General features: G+C 38.3%; 1 protein-coding gene across 2 annotated transcripts in view; it reads right to left on the bottom strand.

Moving 5' to 3' along the window:
- The window catches only part of pdlim5b (PDZ and LIM domain 5b), a 34,384-nt gene extending 13,370 nt beyond the window's left edge, over window positions 1-21,014 (bottom strand). The window contains exons 1-4 of one of the 2 annotated variants that reach the window (XM_039615198.1): window positions 20,738-21,014; window positions 18,169-18,253; window positions 16,665-16,770; window positions 6,527-6,678 (exon numbers count right to left, since the gene is read on the bottom strand). In XM_039615198.1, coding sequence (XP_039471132.1) covers window positions 6,527-6,678; window positions 16,665-16,763 — 251 coding nt within the window. In that variant the 5' untranslated portion in view covers window positions 16,764-16,770; window positions 18,169-18,253; window positions 20,738-21,014. The remainder of the gene's footprint in view (window positions 1-6,526; window positions 6,679-16,664; window positions 16,771-18,168; window positions 18,254-20,737) is intronic. The other variant, XM_031742484.2, reaches the window with a different exon arrangement.
- Window positions 21,015-21,791: the final 777 nt, after the last annotated feature.

Genomic DNA, 21,791 nt, shown 5'->3' with positions numbered 1-21,791 from the left:
CAGTGTGGTTACTTGCATTCCTCCTGTGTTTCCTTCCCTATATTTTTGAACCTTAACAAGAGACTAATAGACACACCTTTCTCAACACAGACATGTGCCTTACCAGCCTGCAGACCCGCATATCCACTTTTTGATGGAGAGGAAAAACTGCTCACATAGGAGTGGCCGTTAATTTTCCCCATACGCGTTTCACACGCATTTTCTGATGTTGGAAAGATTCTATAGAAACATCTGTCTGATTAAAGCTCAGATATGACACATGGGAAGATGGGGCTGAGTATAATTCATGCATACAAAAGGTTGCATTATTCCAAAACCTCTGCTGAACGAAGTCTTCCCTGTTATGTTTAACTTGTGCAAAACTGTTGGAACTTTTTCGCCGACGTGGAAATCACAATGTGTTTTCTCAGACATGGAAGAAAGAAGATGAACAAAAACAAAAAGGGAAAGAAAACAACTAAGTTCAACAGATATGAGACATTAGGGGATGTGGTGGAAAAAACATTTCTGTATTTGTGTTTTTGTGCAGCCAGCCTATCCGGTCAATGGCAAAACTCGGCATGTGTTTGGCACAATGCTTTTCCTGTCTGTCCATGTGCCCTCCCCCTTCATATTTCAATACGAATGAGCATCTCTGAAGAGGAAATAGTGAATGTTACAACAGACGGTTCAAGAGTGGGGCCGGAGGTTTAAATAGGTGACACACACATGCTGCCCACTGAGGTAAAGCTTATCAGCATGTAACTAGACAGCCTGAAGCTGCAGTCAGTTGCCTGGATACTAACTAACATAGTAATCTCCTGTCTCTGCACGTCCGGTGTGTGTATATTTGCCAAGCCAGAACCCTGCGCTCTTGTCCATATCAGCTGTCACGTGCGTTAGATTGATAGAGGACATTCATACCAGTCATTTGCACGTGCCTCTCTCTGAATATTACAGCTCCTCCACACGTGAAAGTGATACTCACTGGTCGCGTGTGCTTGTCTTGGCAAGAAAATTGCAATATGTAAAAAAAAGTCAACTACAGCATCATAACAAGATATTCAGATTTCAGTTTGATTATATTGAGCAAACCCAAGTCACATCCAGACCAGGTTGATTTATGCTGGAAAATGAATTTTCCTTAAGGATGAATCACTGAACCCACAACAGAATAAACAGATTCTAGTTAATGTATTTTTTGAAAGCAGTGTCCAAGCAATTTAATAAACCCTCATCTTTTCTTACGTTTCTTCCAACCACCACACCACATCTGACTAAGCCAGCAGTAAGTGAAGGCTTTGGACTGCATTGGATTGTTCTGTATCTCCCCTTGCTATAAACAGCATAAGACAGGTTGGGTGTACATTGGCTATATATAGATGTGTCTGCAGACAGACTCCAGAACAGCCTAGAAGCTGACTGCTGTTTAGCTAAAAACATAGACACAATACACTGCAGCTAAAGCACAGGCTGCAGATACAAATCTAATGATAGAAAAAGTGATGCCAAATTCATAGAATTCTGGTTAGAAGAGGATATTTTTGCAATTTTCACCTTTCTCCCCCCGTTTATTGGTTTCTTTTGACTTTTTGAAAACAATCAAAAGCACAATGATCGGTTCTTCTGGGCAGCAAACAGACTGTATCAGATCATTAATATAGCAGTTGCACAATTAACACCTTTCAAAAGCATTCTCACGCTGTTAGTGTTAAATGTGGAAAAGAAAAACCAAAGCGAGTGGTTCACAGGGGCTGGCTGTGCTGATCTGTATTATCTTTGAGGTTTTGGAACCAGGTGCACCCTGCCACAAGCTTTCGGAAATGGTGTTTTATTACACTGTGCTGCATATTTCAATGACAATAAATAAACATCAATTATCATACTTTCCTAAGACTTCTTTCCACAGCTGCCAATGCTAGCTGGTCAGCAACAAGATTTCCATGAAACTGGAACAAAAAAAAAAAGGATGAAATTCACTGAAGCCCACTCTTCATGTTGACTGTGTGCACATCAACAAAGATGATGTGGAAGATGTGGAAGATCTCAGTCTGAAACATTTAGACAGCCAGTGTTTTGAGGTCATTAAAAATAACCATTTTCAGCAAATGCTGTCTTGTGTGTAAATGTGCATGCCGGTAAAACTAAACCATAGAAGTGACTGGATTCACCACAAAAACAGCCAAACTAAATATAATTATACTGAGTCTTCCTGGCTGTGATTCCAATTCAAAACACGAAACCGCAAAACTAAATAATATATATTCTACTCGCATTAATGACATTCTGACAATGAGCAAACAGAGATGCTTAAATTCCTTTTCTTATACTAACAGTCTTGGAAAATAAAACCGGTTTTCTCCATTTGCCAGACACTCTATGACAGCTCACCCTCATCTAGTCATTTGTTATGACTTACTGTATAACACAACAACAGGATAGGAAGGGCACTTCCAAGGTTCATATCCTTTCTGATGATAACATGTTTATCCACACCTAGCAACAATAAAATAACATTAATGCATTGAAATCAGTGTCTGTGTGGTACAAGCAAGTCGTGCAATTTGACTTCAAATTCCTCCGGGCCCTTATGTAGATTCACTTCAATGATCACCAATTGTTTCCACATTGAAAGCTATTCAAAAAGGTTGGGACACTGTTAAATGTAAATAAAAGAAGAATGGACAATAAATGATTTTTACATTTCATAAACCAGTATTTTCTTCACGAAACAGAAAAGATAAAATGTACCAGTAAAGGACATATACTAGTTAAGTTTGAATTTGATGGACAGGTTAGGTTAGAATTTGATGGCCGTATATCGGCAGAACTTTATCAAAATGCAAAAAACTGTCTACAAATTGTTGATTACACAATAATATATTTTTCAACATAGCATTGCAAAGGCTTTAAAAATCTCATTATTTATAGCACGTATAGTACATGCAGCGTTGGCAGTTTGCAAATCTGGGAAGGCACCATCAGTACTGAAAGGTATATACAGGTTTTAGAGCATCACATGTTCCCAGACATCTTGTTCAGGGAAGGCCTTGCGTATTTCAGAAAGACAGTGCTAAACCACATATTCCATCTATTGGCTTTATGGCTCGGCTTTGTAGTACAAGAACCTGGGTGCTGGGTGTCTGCCTGCAATCCAGACCTTTTACCAACTGAAACCAATTGAAACGAAAGACAAGCCGGGACTATGAGACAAGAATGAGACAACATTCCTCTCTCAAAAATCCAGCAACTCGTCTCCAGGCTTTTAAAAGACGACGAGATGCTACGCAGTGGTAAATTTGGTTCTGTCACAACTTTTGTGCTGCCATCAAATTCAAACTTGAAACTTAAAAAAATGTTACATTTTCTCAGTTTAAATATGTCATTCATTTTCTGTGTTCTACCGAGTAAAATACAGATGAGATTTGTACATCATTATATTCTGATATTAATTTACATTTTACACAGCATCCCAACTTTTTTTGGAATTGGCGTCCTTAAACACCATCATGCATGCAATCCCTGACAACACCTATAAACAGATGGCAAATAAAGGGAAAAGCCAACAAGTGTTTTAAGACAACGTTGGGCCATATTTCCAGAAAAGACACTGACAATGGTTTTAAAAGTCTGTGTAATTCTACTGGATGACTGGAATTTGGCATTTTAAATGACAGAGTGCTTCTAAACAGTCAGAACATATGACCGACACCATTTTCATAGTCACTGAACCTTTCAGTGACACCTGGTGTCTTATGAAGGGAGCCATTGTCATCCTAGAAGAGACCACTATTTTCTACGCAGTGTCACCATGTCAGAGTAACTTTACAGCCATTTTCATGCAAGATTAAATGTACTAAAAGTGTCATCTTATTTTAGACTTTGATATTAATGATCATAATATTCTTTCATATCAAACTCCTGATAGAAAATCAATACATATATGTCTTCTAGAAAACGCACTGTTAAATGTTGTCAGATGAATGACGCTATTTGGATGGTCACATATCTTCAGAGTGACATAATATAGGAATCTTTTAACTGCCATATTAATCATCTCTTGCCAGTCTTGTAATGTTGCTACGGCACAAACAGTCTTATCAGCAAGGATCAAAACTGTCAATCAAATCGTAGCACATAAATGGTGATGGTGAAGCTTCACACAAAGTGTCAGTTATGCACACTGGGTTTGAAGTATTTCAAAAAACAGCAGCATAAAAGTACTAATCAGGTTATGTACTGTAGTATTCTTAACCGTATACAAGCCAATATAAAGCACCCTGTACACTATAAATAATGTATTTAAGCACAGAGTATTTCAAATACTCTGTCACTCAACAAGATAAGCAATAACAACATTTCAGAGCAGCGTATGAAAATGAAGCCATAAACAAAATACTGCAGTAATGTAATATTTGCAACAACAAAGCTTTTGTTGTTTATTGAGTGAATTTACGCATACTCTGAAACGGCAATGTTTGATGTTTCATTGCGCATCCATTACCCACACTAGATTACATACAGCTGCAGGACGGGGTTATTTTCAGACAGTTTTCCCACGATTAAAGCCCAGAGGCTCCTTTCTCCCTTGATGTGGTGATAGAATGACAGTACAAGCAAACCAGGCTTAAGTTTTCTGTCAACAAATTTTATAGCTTGGAAAGTGTGCGTGCTTGCTTTGGCTCTCTTTGTTTATGTGACAGTAAAGTCACTCTTCGCTGGATTCGTATACACTGTTAGATTCACCACTTCACCTCATTCAGACAAAAGACTCGCCAATAAAAATAGTACCGAGTTTCACTGTTGCTAATTTTTAAACATTTCAATCTCTCCTCTTTTTCTCTATTGTATCACAAAGTGAATATAATATCTGATGATATCTAATATATTTACTAATATCTTGATCATTACAATAATATACTTAACTATGTACATTAATTGTATTGTATATTTTAAATGCAATTTTCTGTGTTCTAACACAATAAATACATTGAGATATTTACTACAATTCAAACTGATTTTATTGCTGTTTCTACACTTTTATATTAGTATAGTATCAGGGGTGCTACACCTGTTTTTATAAAACTTGGGATTTTATTCTTGCCCTGGTCAACTCCATTCCCCTTCTAGGAGATTAACTGAATGGCTCCCATTAAGATAAACAGCAAATTTGACTGTTCAGTCAGGAAACTGATAGAGGCCACTTTTTCTCACTGATGTGGTGATATGGTTGCCAAGCATTTGGCAGAAAATCCACATTTTTCTCTATTTATAAGTTTATTCCTCTAAACATCAGTACATTTTCCCTCCAAATGTGTGTTTATGGGTGTTTTCCCATTGAGTTAGGCTTGTTTGCTCTCAGCTATGAGAACAGAGCATGATTAACATGTGTTATGCAGGGAAATATGTCTATAGTGTGTCTGTCCTGCCTGAGCATGCATTCTGACTGATAACCCATTAGAAATGAAGAAGTATATGGAGGGAAAAATGAAAGAAAATAGTTGCTGAATGTCAAGAAAATTGAAGTGTTCAAACATTAGTGGACTCTTTTTGAACTACGTGAAAGCTGCTTTTGTAAGTGATTTTTAAGCATTTCTTTTTCACTGTCATGTGTATTGCCATGTGTGGAATGGATCAGTTTGTGGATCATATTGTATTCATCTGTTTCTTTTGTTAGCTTATGAGACAAATCAATACAAATATTGGTAAAAAAGCAAACAAGCAAACAAAATAAACACTAACATTACACTTTTATATCCTCATGGGTCTCAGAATTTTATACTTTCCTAATGAAATTAGTGGAAAAACAGTCGATGAACTCAGCATAATCAGATACAAAGCTGGATTGCCTGCTGCAGATTTGGTGTCATACGTTACACCAGCCAGAAAAACAAAAAAACATCTGTAGACTATTGGTTACAAACTTTTCTGTAATGAACCAGACATAAAACAATACTTTTTTTTTATTATTGATTATTATTTATTTGGGTATATTATTTTATGTTTATACCAATGCATTCAAGGCCAAGTTACTCTATAAAAGGATTTATTATATGCTATAGTTGACTATAAATAAGGCTTTTACATGATTAAATAAAAAATATAATAAAATATTATGCCAATAAAACCAATTTCCACTGATTTTACTGCAGCTCAGTGCAAAAACACTGAACTGTTTTAATTAGCACAGCAAGACTTCATCTGCTTTAAATAATAAAAATGTCTAATTAAATAAAGCACAAATAAAGTTATAAAAATCAAGCTTCTTATTGGAGTTGTCAGCCTTTCTGTCCTACAAAAAGTACCTTAAAATATTTACTATAACTTTTGTCAAAATACTTTTAATTTGCTTCAATACACACAGGTAGGAAAAATCACTTCATAGTGCTTTTGAAGCTGTGTTAAACCAGCTATAACAACATATTAATAAAAATCTAAATGTTGACAGGAGTCCCAGGGAAGTCTGTCTAGTCACATAAGTAAGGGAAATTCATAGGTTGTCCAGAAGTCCCCAGATGTGTGAGTGATGTGATTTTCGTGCAGTTACCTCTGTAGAGTGAGGCTGAGATGGCCCGTGCAGGCCTTAATCTTGTTCTGGGCCTCGAGGTGATTCATGCTGTCTGTGGAAATCCCATTAATCGACAGAATGATGTCTCCAACACTCATCTTGGCCTTGGCGGCCTTGCCTCCATCAGTCAGCTGCAAAGACGCAGAAAAAAAAAAAAAAAATACCAGTAAGAAAAGTATGATCATTATGCACTCAAATTAACGCTATTCACATAGCATTTAAGTTTAAACAACTCTGCCTCTGTGTAGTTGAAGGAGCGAAAGAATGTTAACCAGTAATTATGATGCATGTATACTGTGCTCATTTTTTCCCTTGTAATCACTAACTATTGTGAATTCCTTTCCACTTCCTGTCTTATGTAATCATTGTCAGATAAGATAGTCATCTTATTCTCCTCACAGCATCGACATCACAACATCAGCGAGAGGACTCTAAATCTACCCAAAACCATCTGCCCATAAAAAAGCCAAAACATTCCCACAAAGATGACTCACATGACCAAATGACAACTGACCACAAATCAAAACCATATGGTTTGAAAGTTTTCAATTTAATCATTAAAAAAAAAAAAAAAAAGATTATAAGAGTCCTCGCCTGGTCAGGCAGGGACTTCCAGAAGCATTCCTGGAGCCTCTCCAGGCTTTTTTTCTCCCTTTTGCGTAATTTGTTATGGTGATGGTAAAAGGTGCTGATGCACAGATTGTATTCTCTCTTGTAGAAGTTAATTTTATTTGGTTCCACTTCTTGGCTTGATTCAGCCTTCCATTCATTAAAGTTTTGGGTGCATCACACAATCAGTGTGTTTACCTGCTGTGTAGCACAGCTACTGCTGTTTATGTTGTATCCGCTTAATTAAATCAGGATTAAAAAGTAAGCAAAGGTAAGTAACATAAGTAATATAAATGAAAGCATTAAACATTAAACATTAAAAGCTAACATTTTTACCACTGTCTACCAAAGAGAAGCATGGAGTATTTTTATTTAAATTGAGTTTTATTAGGTTTTCTACCCCTTGCTATCACGCTGGCCTTTTTTGGAATCAACGTTTAAAAAAAACAAAACAAAAAAACATGATGATGGCATGACTGGTGCGGTGACTGATCAGTGATTACAGAAGGGCGAGTACACTTCATCAATCACTCAGCACACTCTTAACACACTCAAAACCTGTACAGCCACGTTAGGCCATGGATTAGGCAGAAAAGGGATTCTGCGTACTCATCCTGTGCTGGCCTTGTTAATGTCTCTTAATGTTGTGAAAGAGCAAAACTCAAAGTGTCAGCACATGCAAGTGAAGAGGGTGTGAAGTCTGAGGGAGGGATTTTGTCGATCGATTCAGTGGATTATTGAATGAAATGTACCAGCTTTGTACATAAAACTCTGTATTAACCTATAAAATTTACATGTATCCAAATGCACGTATATTCATCTCTCAACATCATCAGTTATCTTTTAAGTTTATCATTTTAAAGCTGATTTAGGAGGGGAAAAGACAAACAAGGTGTTTACTTTCACCACTGCTAGATAATACCTTTAGGTTATCAGTAACACTAAAAGCAGCCAGTGGAACATAATGAAAGTGCCATTGTGTGAGCTCTCATGGTAACAAAAGGAGGGGGAAACAGTGGGAAAGAGGGGGGCAGAAAGAATGAGGAAATGACAACAGTGGTTTGAATTGACTGACACATTTCTCTGGAGCTGTGCATTCCTCATGTTTCCCACTAGTTCAATAGCAGGAAGTGTCAAATGCCCAGCTTAGATGGATCTACCCATACCAGCGTCCAGGAAAAACTATAGCGCTGTCACATGCTTAGTACGACTAACAAAAGGCAGAGCGCTCACTACACTAGCCACAACACAATCATAGCTTCAACTGACTCAGTGTATGACACAGTCCAGACTCCGTAAATGATGGCAGGTGTGCCTCTGAGTCTCCCATGACACATTTACTTTCAGCAAAGTAACTTGTAGCTCTTCAGGGCAATAAAAGCGATGCAAGCACTGTTCAGAGATTACTGACATCTGCCAGCTATGTCTAAATCTGCTGCTCAGCTCCGGAGGCCAACAGCAAAGAGCTGCTGAGGGGTTGTGAATGCACACATCCGTGAGACATGACTCTCCACTAAACAGAGTCTCTTTTTTCCTGTGCCTGTGAGTGTCAGGCAGAGAGAAAGGGTGGAAAACAAGATCGGAAGTTCTCTCCTTGTAAGGATGTGATCGCTACTGCTCTTTACAGGGAAAGCTCTCAGAAATGCAGCACCTCAAGACAAGAAGAAACAGGCTCTTGTAATATTCTGAGAAAAAGAAATGCGTTGTTGGATGGGCTTTAGTCTGTAGAGAGCAGAGAGATATCCTTCACTCAAACACCGTCTTTCTCATGCGGCCACGAAACAAATAGGCGTTACAGTAAGAATCCCCGGCATGCGTGGTCTATAAATATAAATGGAGAGGCCTGAGACACTCGTGATGGAGCGCAGATAAGTAATGAACAGGAACTTTGGCTGTGCTTCTCCAGTTCTCTCAAAAGATCAACCATGTTTTAGCAAAGTGTTATGCCAAATCTAATTATCCAGACCATATTACATAATGTGTGGAATCAAAAACCTCTTTTCAAATGTTGCTATAAAATCATCCAAAAGGGTTTCACACAGCATAACTTGAAGTAAAAAGGCTACCAGAGAGTGGTGTTGTTATCAACATCTGAAAAATTTGGTGCTTTCCAAATTAATGACATCTCTTTCCAACTTTGTTTACATGAATGGGATTCCAGCCGCATAATGGTGTGACTGTGGCGCTACAGCGGTCCTCCCACACTGGTGATTTTACTGCTGTGGAGATACTGATAATAACTGGTTGTTCCACACTACAACTAAACATGTATTAACTCCAGCACTACTACATCCTGACTGCAGTTAAATTCACCAATGCATGGCAGATTTGTGCAGGGATCGCCAAAAAAAGGACACCTACGAAACCTCACAAGTGGAACAGAAGTCAAGAAAAAGTAACACTGTTTCCAAAATGTGCATTGCTTCCATGTGTCTTCATCTATTATAAAGCCATAATCAAATAGAGACACAAAAAAAAAAAAAAAAAAAAAAAAAAAAAGGGGGTGTACTTTTAAAAGATTGTGAACAATTAAATGTGCACTCAATTATGAATTTATCCTTAATATAGTGATATGCAAACAAAGACAAAGAAAACACATTTATAAGATTTATTTTGGTGGAAAAAAGAGATTCTGTTTTTATAGCTAAATTTATGACACATGCGTTTCCTCTCTGGAGTCAGTTGGTGCCAAATGTCTTAATACTCTTGGATTCTTTACTAAACTCAATGCTGTATTTTTATACCACTGATTTATGATTTCATTGTTACACCAACTTTTTTTTTTCTTAAATTCAGGCAAAACTCTTCCTAGAAGAAGAGAAAGGCGCTTTTTCTATCAATAATAAATTGAATAAACTGGGTGCGTTTATGGTAATACAACGTATTTAAGATCACACTCCAATTTTATGGGGTTAGCAATCATCTCCCTGGCTGGTCAGTGTCTAGTTTCCTGGCTTTAAGGAAATTATGGAGTAAGGAAGAAGGTTGCGGTCATTGTTCATCTGGGAAGTCGTGTTGGAGGAAGTGTCTTGTGGTAAGAGCTGGCAGGCTTGTGAGATGAATGTCACGTCTGTATAGGATAGTGTAAGATAGAGTACCTTATATGGAAAAGACAGAGACCTAAAATTATACCATCACAAACGCACATGATAAAGCAAACTGACCTCCTCTTACTTGTACTTACTATTAAAGTGGCCTTAGACTAGCATGCTTTCAAACTTCTATGTTATTCTTTCCTGCAAATAATACAGTGTGTCAACCTCCTTCTGTAGATTCTTTACTATTTGGGAACACCAAATAGAAAACCTTAAAGAGCCTAAATACATGTTTGAGATTTTATTTGAGAAGAGGCCAAAATACAATACAGCTCTAAGTTTAACAGTCCATAGGAGTGATAGAAAACAATTCCACATAAAAAATTAACTTTTAAAGCTCACCAAAAGGTAAATATTTACCGCACACAGTCTCTTCTATTTGGCAAGATAACATTTGACAGCACAGTGTGCAGCAACCTGCTGTACTAGCACGTACACTACAGCTCATTGTCAAGACGTCATCTTTAAGATGGCACACCTGCAACACCTTGCGCAAACTGTTCAAACAGTAAAGCGGAAGAGAGCATGCATCAGTGGAGAGGCAGCATACATTGGGAGGGGACCACATTGTAGCTACACTTTTTCCTTTAAGCCAAACATCCCAATTAAGGGCACTTGAACAGAGGTAGAAAGCGGTTGTCATGGTTTGACCCCGGTCTCTCTTTGCATCAGTCTGGCTGCTAGAAAGCACGAGATGCCAAGCAGACCTACAAGGAGGTCTTAGTCAAATCGCCATAGCAACGCAAACAAAACACACAAAGCAGTACCAACCCTGCACTGAATACTGAATGCTCTCCAGTCAGGTCAAAAACAAACCCGGCTGACTAACACTGCTGAGCCAGATGATATGAAAAGGCTTTTAGACATGGTGGGGATTAAGCCAAGTGCCCGTTTCTACCTTTATCTATGATTTGTGCGACTCTTACATGAATTAATAAAAAGGGGATTTTTTGACTTTTAGAGTTTTTTTCAACTAAGTGGCATGGTAATTTTCAGTTTTTACCTACTGCTCTGCTACATAGTGCATTAATGGCAGAACTGACAAAAAATTAAAAAATTTAAAAAAAAATGTGTAGTCACCTAACACTTCAATACATTTACTGGATATGTGCTTATTCTAGTTCATGAAAATTGCCAAGTCAAATCAAAGAAGTAGATTTACTTTTAAACATACTTCATCCAAAAAAGTGTGAGTGATCTAAATCTAAATCAAGTGACAGCTTAGTTATCCTTTATAGCTTTGCCATGTAACGTTAGGGAGACTGGAAGCAGATGCTCGCAATACAACTCAAGACAGACACCAGAAAGATCAAACACATACTACAAATAACGGTTTCCAACAAACCCATATGTAACCTGAACGCATCTTCAAGAGCCGGCACATACTGAAAGACTGTTTAAACCAGAATTAAGACCTCGCAGTTATATGTATATATGTGGGGACCAAAGACTCGTGTCACCCATTAAGTATCCAAATAAATGTGAAATATGGTCACAATCTGCTTTTCTGTTGCTGAATCATAACATTGAGTAATGGCAGGAAATGTGGTTTTGCATGAACGCTATGATGCCACAGTGCAAGTTAAGCTTGGACTTTTTAAAACATTACCAGTTTACCGTTAAACTTTTATACACTAAAATGCTGAAGTCATGGCCAAGAAATGCACAGCGAAATTCTGATTTAACTTCACGTTCAAGTAGAAACTAGTTCCAAATATGAAGAAATTCCCCCAAGGCATTGTAGAGATTTCACATTCACTAGAATATGACTGACAGAAAACCCAGGAGCATAGAGCACATAATGTTAAAAGTACTTTGTAGCATTTATGTTCATGTATTCATCATGAAACAGAGCGATATTGGGTAGATTTAACTGCTTTCTATATTTTAGTTTCTATGTAACAGAGCTCAAGAGATTTTATACAAGGCAAAAATGTAAAACAATGTTTAGTAGCTTTGCAACAAAGGCCACAAGCTATCTGTCTCAATGGTTTCCTGAAATGCTTGCTTTTATGCTTTCTGGGCCTGGGCTGAGCCATAAATTATGGCTTATAGTCAGACAGCAAGAATATCCTTTATCCAAAGAGCTTAACAAGATTCAAATACTGTGTAGCAATAACAACAAAAAAAAACAATGCATACTATGCAACCAGGAGAATTCCTGTTACTTGGACTTCAACAGTTGCTGTAAATTTCCCATGACAAGTTCACATGAACATTTTGAGAACAATATCTAAAGTTGATCCTTATGTGGCCAAAAAAATAATACAACACCCTCAAAAACGTGTCTTTTCTGAACCACCTGCATTTTAGTTGAGAAATGTTACTTCTTTTGATTCCAGATAAAACATTTTAAGCAGCTCTTTGTCTCTGGAGCTCATCCTCACCATTTCACAATGTTTTATAGAGGTGTGACAAGTATGATGCAGTTAAACTGCAGTTTTGGTTAGCCTTTCAAGCACTGGATTTTTAAAGTGGCTCAGAAAACTGTTTGTGAAGAGGAATGTTTGGCGAGTGAAGAACATGTTTAAAGTTAAATTAAAGAGTGCAGTGAAGGGTGCTGGAAACCAAAAATATTCACAATACTTGCAAAAAGAGCAATAGTTTCACAGTTTCTTACTGAAGACTCAAAACATGGACGTTCATTTATTACTCGATGGGGCGTTTTCTCTGAATACATGAACAGTATTATCGTATCATAACAAAACTTCCCCTCCCTAAAGTGAATGCACAAACTGTAAAATGTACCTACTGTGTTGTTGATGTTTTTGCCCAGATATACTACGCCATCAGATTTTTCTTCTTTCAGTGTCAAAATAGCATTACCATAACAAAAACAAAAATGTGATATGCCGGCAGCGCTTGACAATACACGTACTCTCGGCTGGGGTGGAAAGGCTCAAAGTAAACACAGGGCCAAAGTGAGTTTCTATTATTTTCCCTTAAAGCATCACAACCCACTAAAACAACAATCAGAAAAGACATGAAAAACAAGAGGAGGAAGTGAGGGGTCAGGGGGAAAGAAAGGAAAAAAAAAATCATTGCAGTGACCCTCAAACAACCCACAGCAAGCAGGCATGATAAATGCAGACATGTATAACAGAATTACAGTACTGTGCAAAGGTCTTGAGTCACCCTTCCTTTCTTTATATTTTGTTAGGAAAACGAGAAATAAGTGCAGCAATTTATTGAAACATGCATAAACAAACATGGATATACAATATGTGGCAAAAATCAGAGATAGTTCTAATAAGCTTGAAAGTCATATACTCTTCAACACAGTCTGAACTCACTTAGTCAAGCTTTCTTCTAAGTTCTTTAAGCAGTCCTCAGAAATAGTTCTCCAGGCTTCTTGAAGGACATTCAAAGCTCTTCTTTGGATATTGGCTGCCTTTCGTTCGGTTCTCTGTCAGGATGATCCCAAACTACTTCAATAATGTTGAGATCCAGGCTCTGAGAAAGCCAGCCAATGACTGATAGTGTTCCACTGTGTGTTTGTCTATCCAGGTATGCTTTTACTGCATTGGTAGTGTGTTTGGGATCATTGTCGTGCTGAAGAATGAAGCCATTGCCAATCAAATGTTTTCCAGATGGTATTACACTGTGGATCAAAATGTGTACTTCCACTGTGTTTTACAGATGGCTGTAGACACTAACTGTTGTACCTCTCTCCGGATCTCTTCATATATACCGATGATCTTGCCTTTTTGTAACTGGATGCTAGCAATAAAGTACCCAAAGATACAATTTAAAATGCACTGCCAAGTTGTCTGTAGACACAACATTAATTCACTCCTCACTCTATAGGTCAGTGTTTAGTGGTTCAACAAAAGGAGAGAAAAAAACCCCAAACATTCCTCTAAAAATGTTTAGATACAAGGGCTGAACTGAAAATGGGTGAAAAAGCAGCCAATACCAAAGAAAACCTTTAAAAAAACCCGTCAGAAAGCCTGAAGAACTATTGATCAAGACTACTTTGAAAAAAATGATAAGAAAGTCGCGTTGGAAGCAAAAAATAAAGCAATGTGTGGTGACTCAACACTTTTAGACTGTAATGATATAATTGCACTTTTCTTCTGTCTTTTAAAGATGCAAAAGCCTGTGAAGAAGTGCCTAAAAAGTCTGAACAAACACAGACTGCCATGGATGGAGAAACAGAAACAGAGACACGCACACAAGTAATATGCATAATTGGATCCCTGCTCCATAAATCAGCCATACAGTATTAAGTGATCCACTCTTCACAGTGTGCAGCCTTGTTGGAAGGTTACATAAACAATTACATATCCACTCACTCAAATTTTTCGAACACATCTGAGGTGCACATCAATCCTGCCTTTTTTTTAAAGAATAGAAAATGTGCATGTGGAGCATATATCTTTTCAACACTCATTCAAAGAGCAACATTTCAAAAAGGCATCAGAACAACAGGCTGCTGTGTTCTTGTGACCACCCTCATTTTCTTTGTATAATCTTTGAATTATGTGCATATGGTAAACATATGTAAAGTGATTACATCATTATTCCACAGCAATCTCATCCATTTAAGCAAAAATACATGCACGCTTTAATGTGATGTCAGCAAAGTAAGTCTTACTCCAAATTAAGTCTGTTTAACATTGTGGATCTGTAATGAACCTTAAAATAAGCTCAAGGTCAACGCAATTTTCTCATCACTCATCTAATGAATGAACTGAAGTAATTGTTAAACTGTTGGCAGATGTTTCCACATATGTACTGCCTACTAACTTAACAGTGACCATTACTAACCTGGAAACTGGATGTGGCTGATAGCTCTGACAATTAAACGAATGGCTTTACTACACACAATCATTTATAGGCAATGCCATTTCTGACCACAAGATTCTGACTAAGATAATTAAACAAAAGGATTAAGCTTATTCCTGGTGCCTTAACAATAACAAAAAAGAATTTAAGCTATTCGCTGGACAAAAATGTGTCACAGGAATGACACTAACAGTTGTGGTTCCTGGTTCACCAGTACTATGGCACGCTCCACACCACAAATGACTCAACAGAGGGCTTCTGTTGACCTTTTTTCCCCCCACCAAAGCTCACCTGTATGACTTTGTTTCTTATACAGCAGCTATAGCTATATATGAGAGCATATATAGCTATGCAGACTTATAAAGTCAATTTCGATTTGTCATAAAGTATATAGGTGCTTGAAGTGATCTGGATAGACAGAAAAATGCTTTTGTGTGTAGGCGTTTTGTAATATAAGATGCGATGACAAGAAGGTTTGCTGACAACCACGCCGCTATGTCCTGCATGCCGCTATTATCATAGCTGCAAAACCTAAAAATAGACGGGGAAGCTATGCTGGCCTTTTAAATGCTCTCAGAGTTACATTGTCAAACACAGAAGAAAAGTCATTTCTCTCCTCACATGATATTCAGATTTCTGTAACTGATCCTGCCACTAACAAATAAACAGAGTGACTGACCTTTGTCATGGAATTGAGATTACAGTTTCAAAACAGGATATAGTGGGAACTAAATGATACTGCCCACAGAAGCACAGCTGCACTCAAAACACAGAGGACAAGTTGCCTTCTTATAATCCTACTTTACAACAGGAAGGCTACTATAATAAAGACAACTCAGATGTCCTTGGGCAGAAATAAATTCTGACTTCGCAAACGGTGAGCTGCACTGAAGGCTTCCTTTCATTTTTGCAGCAACCACAGCAATTTGCACACAGTCCTCTCACACCGTGTACCTAAACAGTATGTCTGTGTATAGGCTGAGGCCCAGACCTCATAAACAATCATACTTTTTAAACAGCGGGCCATCCATCAGCCAGCTGAGGACTTGAAAGAATACAGCCACTCAACTTCTGAATTTATGTGACTTCGAGTCCTAAATAGTTATTACAGATCCATTGTGGCTTTCTGGAGTTTCACTCAGTAAAGACATTTGAAGACATGTTCTGATGCTTCCACAGCACACCGAGCCCGCATCCAAGCCTCTTCTTGGATCAGAACAAATACCACGGGAAAGGTCAGCACACTTAGCACTATCGCTCATCAGCCGTTAACACCTATACGCCGCGTCCTCCAAATCTTTCCAGAGCAACCACTTGAGGTTCAAGGGACTTTTTCTAATTGACAAATGTTGTGAAAATAATGTCACGTCACATTATTTTCACAACAGGCATGGCCTTGCTCTGATGCATGTAAAGGTCATGGGAGATAGAGTGACAGGGGCATGAAGTGTTAACAAAAGTGTCTAAATGCAGCGTTGAGTGTCACATAAGAGACAAATGACACACGCACTTTTGTCAGTGACAAGGCAAATGGCATAATAGGAATGACCAGCATTCCTCTGAGGTGACTGTCATGAAGTGAAGCGTGCATAACTTGTGTGTTTGTGTGTGTGTGTCCCACTCACCCGTGAGATGGTGAGGGGCAGACAGAAGTCCTTCCCTCCCTGCAGTCTGAAGCCCCAAGGGGCGGGGCCATCCAGGGTGACACTGTAGTTGGTGTTCATGATGTACCTAGAAACAGAACAACACATATCAATCTCAAATCAATACTCTGAAGCTTCACTTTGGGGCTATTATGTTGGTTGGTAAATCTCATATAATCCCACTGTCCTTCACCACTCTTTTTCTAATAGAAAGACCGGTCAAATTTTTCATTCCTGGGGTTTAGGGCTGTAAGGACCGACACATGAGAAATGAAATACCCCATCTGCATTCACATCTTGCTAAAAACTTGTTTTAATCCCAAGTGTGGTGTGTAACAGAATGAGTAATGGCCTCTCCTTAAAAAAAAAAAAAAAAATAGAGTGCACTAAGCCTGCGAAGGGAGTAAAGAAAAGGCATCCCCTGCACTCCCAGAGACTTGTTAGAGATCAGCTTCAATTCACTGGCAAAAGTATGATTTTCTTTTTTGCACCGCCATCCTTTTAGGCTAAATGAGACACCACCTACATCATCTTTTGGGCCAAATATGCTGTTTATGTGCATTATGTACATGGAAATGAGTAAGAAAGTAGGACTTATTTGAGCAGAACTTATTTGGTGCAAGTAATGTAGTTCACGCACTATTAAGTTTCACTGGTTTAAGCCCTGCCTGTCATGCATTCCTTTTCCCCTAAAAGACTGAAGCGGCAAACATTTATTGGAAGTGAGACTGAGGTTAAATTCAGTGACATGTTACGATTTAGTGCTTCATAAAATTCATTAGACTGATTATTGAGGAAACTGGGATGTTTACAAAATATGCTTTTCTAGCATGTGTGTGTGTGTGTGAGCGAGAGACAAAATCACTGCGACTCTTCTGTCAACGGCAGTGAATCTGTCACTGCGCCTCTCAGATCTGGGCAAGTCTGAAAAACCACAAATCATGTAAGAAATATTTAATCTCTACCCGAGCCAACAGGCTGACACAAAAATATGGCATTAAAGGCTAACCCACAACCATTATATGTCACACACTGTATGTTTTAATTACAAGAAAATGAATTATGGAAGCACATTTTTTAGCAAATAACTTAAAAAAAAAAAAATCTAAAAAAATCATCTAAAAACCAAAAAGCTAATGTTTTCTAACTAACTAAAGGTCTGACACGAGATCCGTAACCATTCTTTGTACTTGAATAACTTTCTCTTTTATTACTGGTTTTCATGGAGAAGATTTCCCTTTAAGGACATAACCTGGCAGCTGAAACACATCAGAGAACGCAACTCGTACCGTGTACAATTTCATTGCCTGGCGTGAAAAAGGAGCATTAAAAAAAAATATTCACACATTTTTTGCATTTTTTCCCAATGGGTATTTCATGAATAATAATACCTTGTCATCCCAGAGCTATGCCTTTTTGGTGTCATAATTCATGCTACCATTACAGTTCCCTAAGGGACAAAGCAGCACCTGTTAGAACCCGTCACCTGGTTAGTTGTACGAGACATAAATCAGATCAGAGTGTTGGCCTGCGCACATCATCTCATCATCACGCCCAGAGGGGAACGAGCCCTTAAAAGAAGAGGACACAAAAGGCTGTTGGGAGGGGGGAGCCTTAAAATCATGTGTGAAAGTGATATGGAGAGGGTGAACACCTGGATAGCACAAAGCACACACACACAGCAGTAGTGTGCAGTGTTTAGGACAGGTAAGGCAAGCTGTCACAAAACCTCCATGAGGTTAACAGGGTGACTTCAAAGAAAAACTGGCATTTTAACCTCTTTTAACACCGTTCTAAATGTAATTTTTCTTCTAAAATATATGACTGGGTTGTGTTTTTACAAAACACAAGGCCACATTTTTATATGACAATGAAAAACATTGACTGTCAACTTGGTGAACTTATTAAAACACACTTGTAGTCACTGCTGTAGTGGCAACTGTGAGAAATTAAGGGTACGTGAATTGAGTTTTACTACCAATATATATACACACATACTTTTTGGGTATGTGGCCATAGCTCTGTTATTTGTAGAACATAATAATAATATTATCACGCCAAACTAATCAACAGGAAAAATATGCAAGTCTATATTAAGACTCAAACTGATTGAAAACAGCTGTCTGCCTGCTCAGGGTGACCTAAGGCTGAGTTGTGAGCCAGGAAGTGTATTTTTGGCTAAAATGAAAAATCCCTTCCTAAATATAAAGTCCATAAACTGCATTCAACCAATTCAGCGCGTCAAAGCACAGCGTCACATGAGAAACATATTTGATAAATATCTTAATAAATCATTCTTTCAGCACAAATACAAATGTTTGTCTTATTCTTTAACAATTTATTGTAACACAACAGAGCTACACAAACCAACAGAGCTCCAAAAACAAGAACATGAAAGCGTCTAACTTCCTAACCTCAAAATAAGGAACTCGACCACACCTTTGACACTGCCAGAAGCGTTGTTTACTATCCTACTTGAGTTCACTTCGCTGAACCTCGAACGCTGACAAAGAGATCATTTTATGGATAGTGACAGGACACAAACAAATACCGTCTGTGCTACGGGAAGATCTTTGACCTAGAAAATGACGTCTTGGCAACACACATGCACACACGCAGGCCTGAAGTTTCTCAGTTGTTTAACTTATTCTTTCAGTATGAGTTTTCAGGAGTCTCAAGAAAGCAAAAATACTGCAAAATTGGTTCACGCCGACTCAAGTCACACATGACCTAATATGGAGAGAACAAACATTAGGCTCATCTCATGTTGCTGCTTGTTTTGCAATCTGCAGTGATATCATGCATAGACACGAGCAGACACACCTTTTAATGTCTTCATAGAAAAGCAATTGAGCTGGGCATGAGAAAGTATTAACAAGACTAACGTCAAACCTTCTCTAAACTGGTTAGGGGACAAATTTGAGCCTTTTTTTAAACCTTTCAAGTTCCTATAACAATGCTGTTTTCTTCTGATAAACATTTCAGCACAATCACGCTATCAAGTTATCGGCTCAGGCAATTGAATGTGCTTAGATGTCATTAAACTTCCTGGATCTTAACCACACAGTCTGAACTCAAGTGTTCCTGGATTTACATTAAACAGTAAAACCTGTATGTTAATGCATACGTGGCCTCACAAAACCTGTGTGTCAAATCACACTTTGACTTTCATTTAGATCTATATGTAACTCCAAACATCAGTTCCTGCTTGTAGCAAGATTAAAAAAAACAAAAAACAAAAACATGACACAGGCCTCAAAATAAAAAACTCAAAATGAAAATTCCATTCATGGTAGGAAAGCCTTCTCAGTTACGAATCACACACACTGAATGCAAGTACCATTCACAAACTGCTTTCCCAGCATGTCAGACTACAGCTGTGTCAAGTCCGGTTTCCTACATGTGATCTCTAGGTAACGCGGTCTGGAGACCGAAACTTTGTACTTGCTGCACGTCAAACACTTGTCCTGTGCAGTTACTGCAAGATATGTTGACTCACTTAAGTGGAGTATGTTTGCATTGTCATGCCAGGCAATGGTGATCACACGAATTTATTCATGCTCATATAATTCCATTTTGCATAAATGAATGACAACGTCAAAATTAAAAAAAAGTACTTCTTATCAAACATGCAACATTCCAGCCTGCTTTTCAAACTGCACCCTTTTAATTTAGCGTGCTGCCTCACAGTGCGTGATGAGTGCACTAGTAGTAACAGCTATGGTTGTTTGCACCCATGTGTCCCCTCTGAGGGAGGTAAGAGAAGCGAAATGAAGCCGAACCAAAAGTCTCTTAACTGCTCTCAGACACAATAAAGCACATGTCTATACTACAATGGTGAATATTTCCACACAGACTTTTAGCCTGCTTGAAACCGCTATCACGCAAACTGGGTAAAACACATGCGTAACTCCGTTTGCAGGAGTGAGAATTTAAATACGGTTATTCTTCTTGGAAATGCTTTGTAACGGAAACATGAAGTTGTAAAATAGCGACCGTAACTTCTTCTGAATTGTTACTAAGAAAACTGGCGAGATGTGCAGCGGAGAACTCACCTTGCTGCGGGGAGCCGGGTTTGGTGTTGAGAGAGAAGCAGCAGTGTGTTTAGTCCCTTCTCAGTTTTGAACAACTGGACTGAGCGGAACTGAAACTTCCGCGTTAAAGCCAAACCTATCTGGCTACCGGGTAGGAGGGCTTTAGTGCGCCAGGCAGTTCACTGGGGGCGACGCGGCTGCCTGCAGGCGTGGGCTTGTTTAGTGCTGGGGCAGTGCAGGTGAGTGGTGGTGAATAAAAAGCACAGTGGATGAGACTGCAAGTGCACTGGTGGTATGCGATACTGCAAATGTCGGTATTGATACCAAGTAAATACAGGGCCGGTGTCACGGATACCATTACCAATACCGATACTTTTAACGTAAAAAGGCAGCTTATGTAGTGCGTCATGATTTATGACATGACTCATCACAAGTTCTGAACACATTTTAATGACCACGACTTAAGACTTAAGTTTTAATGTATTTTGAAATATTTCTTTTTTTTTCTCCCTGGAATGTAAACGTGTCTGTCTCTGAAGCACTTTGGCTCAACTTCTGTTGTTTAAATGTGTTGTTTAAATAAATTACATAGAATAGTCAACACAAAAAGTTTGGGACTTTTTTCATGCTGCATGTTTGAGGTATATTCCCCCCCCGGAAAAAAAAAAATTAACACAATTCGGTGAGCTACATACTGAACTTCAAGGCTAGAAACTAAGTATCGATCCTGTCCGATACCAGTACCAACGCTTGTATTGACATTATCGATATTTGGATCAAATCCTCTACAGTTACAACAGAGTTCAAACTCGTGAAAGTAGCCTACTACAACCACAAAAACCCCAAACTGTTCCATCTTCACTGTTTTTTTGTTTCTTTGTTTGTTTTGTTTTTAGCCACTTTTGACAAATACACTATATCTAACTTGTGTTGTATGAAAACAAAAGGACCCAAAGTAATAGTATAACTTGAATTTTCAGAGTAAACCTGAGACTTTAATCTTTACCTGAATGCTCCTGAGATAAGTCCTTGATGTCAAGTGTGAATAAAGATCAAATTTTACACCTATACTGCC

Source organism: Oreochromis aureus, linkage group 7 (assembly GCF_013358895.1).
Source record: "Oreochromis aureus strain Israel breed Guangdong linkage group 7, ZZ_aureus, whole genome shotgun sequence".
NCBI classification, from domain to species: domain Eukaryota; kingdom Metazoa; phylum Chordata; class Actinopteri; order Cichliformes; family Cichlidae; genus Oreochromis; species Oreochromis aureus.
This window is presented reverse-complemented; position numbering and strand designations above follow the sequence as displayed.